Source organism: Echinococcus granulosus, assembly GCF_000524195.1.
Source record: "Echinococcus granulosus chromosome Unknown EG_S00103, whole genome shotgun sequence".
NCBI lineage: Eukaryota > Metazoa > Platyhelminthes > Cestoda > Cyclophyllidea > Taeniidae > Echinococcus > Echinococcus granulosus.
The window spans coordinates 82662-84092 of record NW_020170483.1 but is presented as its reverse complement, the minus strand read 5'-3'; the positions used below and the strand labels follow the sequence as shown (position 1 = coordinate 84092).

The 1431-nt window shown below is 47.2% G+C and overlaps 1 protein-coding gene across 1 annotated transcript in view; it reads right to left on the bottom strand. All coding sequences in view use genetic code 11, as the record gives it.

Annotated features, from left to right (window-relative positions):
- Positions 1–923, bottom strand: part of EGR_08328 (hypothetical protein) — a gene marked incomplete at both ends in the record, with an annotated part of 3930 nt that extends 3007 nt beyond the window's left edge. Inside the window, one exon of the mRNA XM_024497577.1 lies at positions 12–923. Within this exon, the coding sequence (XP_024348000.1) occupies positions 12–923 (912 nt within the window). The remainder of the gene's footprint in view (positions 1–11) is intronic.
- Positions 924–1431: the final 508 nt, after the last annotated feature.

The following is a 1431-nucleotide window of genomic DNA, read 5'->3' as shown; positions in this document are numbered from 1 at the left end:
CAGCAACTTACTCTTAGGGCGATGTAAGCGGCGAATATGGTAAAATTGCAAGAATAAAATTCTGACAACTGTGTTTTATTCTTGACAGGGTTGGATGAGGGCTTGTGCACCTCCTGCGATGACTTCACCTTCGCAAAGTTGATTTGACTCTGGTTTTCATCCCCAACCACCAACAAAGCATTTGCGTTGTGCTCAATATCTTCCGCATCACCATCAGTTTGCTCTTCTAGGCCCTCATCTTCCATTCTACACCAGGATTGTCGTGGTGGAAGTGGAATTGATAAGTTAATCGCCGCAGCAATGTGAGATCCCTTCAAGTCATGCACGAGTCGTCTAAAGTCATATCGCAGGCGTTTAATCTCCTGCTCACATCCCATTGCTGAGTTATTCATGTTGAAGTTTGTCTGGACTCGCCATTCTTCCTCCGCAGGTTCGTCGTCAAATTCCAATTGTGGTCGTTGCCGTCGTCGCCGTGGAATTTGATCCGCGTTCTGGAAGGTGACACGCGGCCGGGCATAGCAAAAGTGCTTCAACTCCGTCGCATCACCGCTGCTGCTGCTGCCGTTGCTGCTGCTGAAAGAGGCAAGAATGCGTTCATGACTACGGGACCACTGAATGAAAGTGTCAATAGTTTGCAAAGCAGTTTCAATGTAGTCTTTGTGTTTCGATTGGGGTGATTTGAGGGAGATGAGGCCGTACAAACCACACTTGAGTCTGCTGCATCCGCGGTGCCTCAGACCAGGCACAATTTGCGCAAATCTAGTCACCGAATTCTGACGCTTGCGACGTTGCAATGCAGCCCTTTTCTCGATCCGCCTTAGTTCTTTTCCCAATTTGGCAAGTTCAAGCGGATGAGATCGGAGAAGTGAAGGTATACTGCCGATTTCTACGTCTTCATCACGTACTTGTGATTGTGCAATCATTGCAGAACGTTGGAGGGCAGTTAAGAACTTCATTTTCCAGCGTTTGCTTGGTGTGCTTTTGAAATATTGATTCGGATTTTGCATTTTTGTTCTCCACTTTCAGTAACTCTTCCTCATGCGAGGTGGGAAAGCAATTGACAACTTGGCGTCTTTGTACATTTCCGAGAAATTGCAGTCCACCGAAAAGGATTTGAGGGGATCAAACCATAAATTTGCATTTTGAAAATCCTAAAAGGCACGCATGCTGCCCTACTAGACCGACCACTACTGGAAGGAACGTATGCTTGAGAGAGAAGCAATTATTATCAAGTAGCCCACTCTGCCGTCCCACCCCGACTTATCCCCTTCCTTCCCTTTCTGTTCCATTCCAATCTCCCCAATTCAATCCCACCCCACCCCAAGCCAACCCCACAAAGCCATGTCATGTCATGTCTTCTTCACTCTCCAATGCAACCTGGCACACGAACCACCAAGTGCACAACACCAACTGATACAACACGCCTTAATT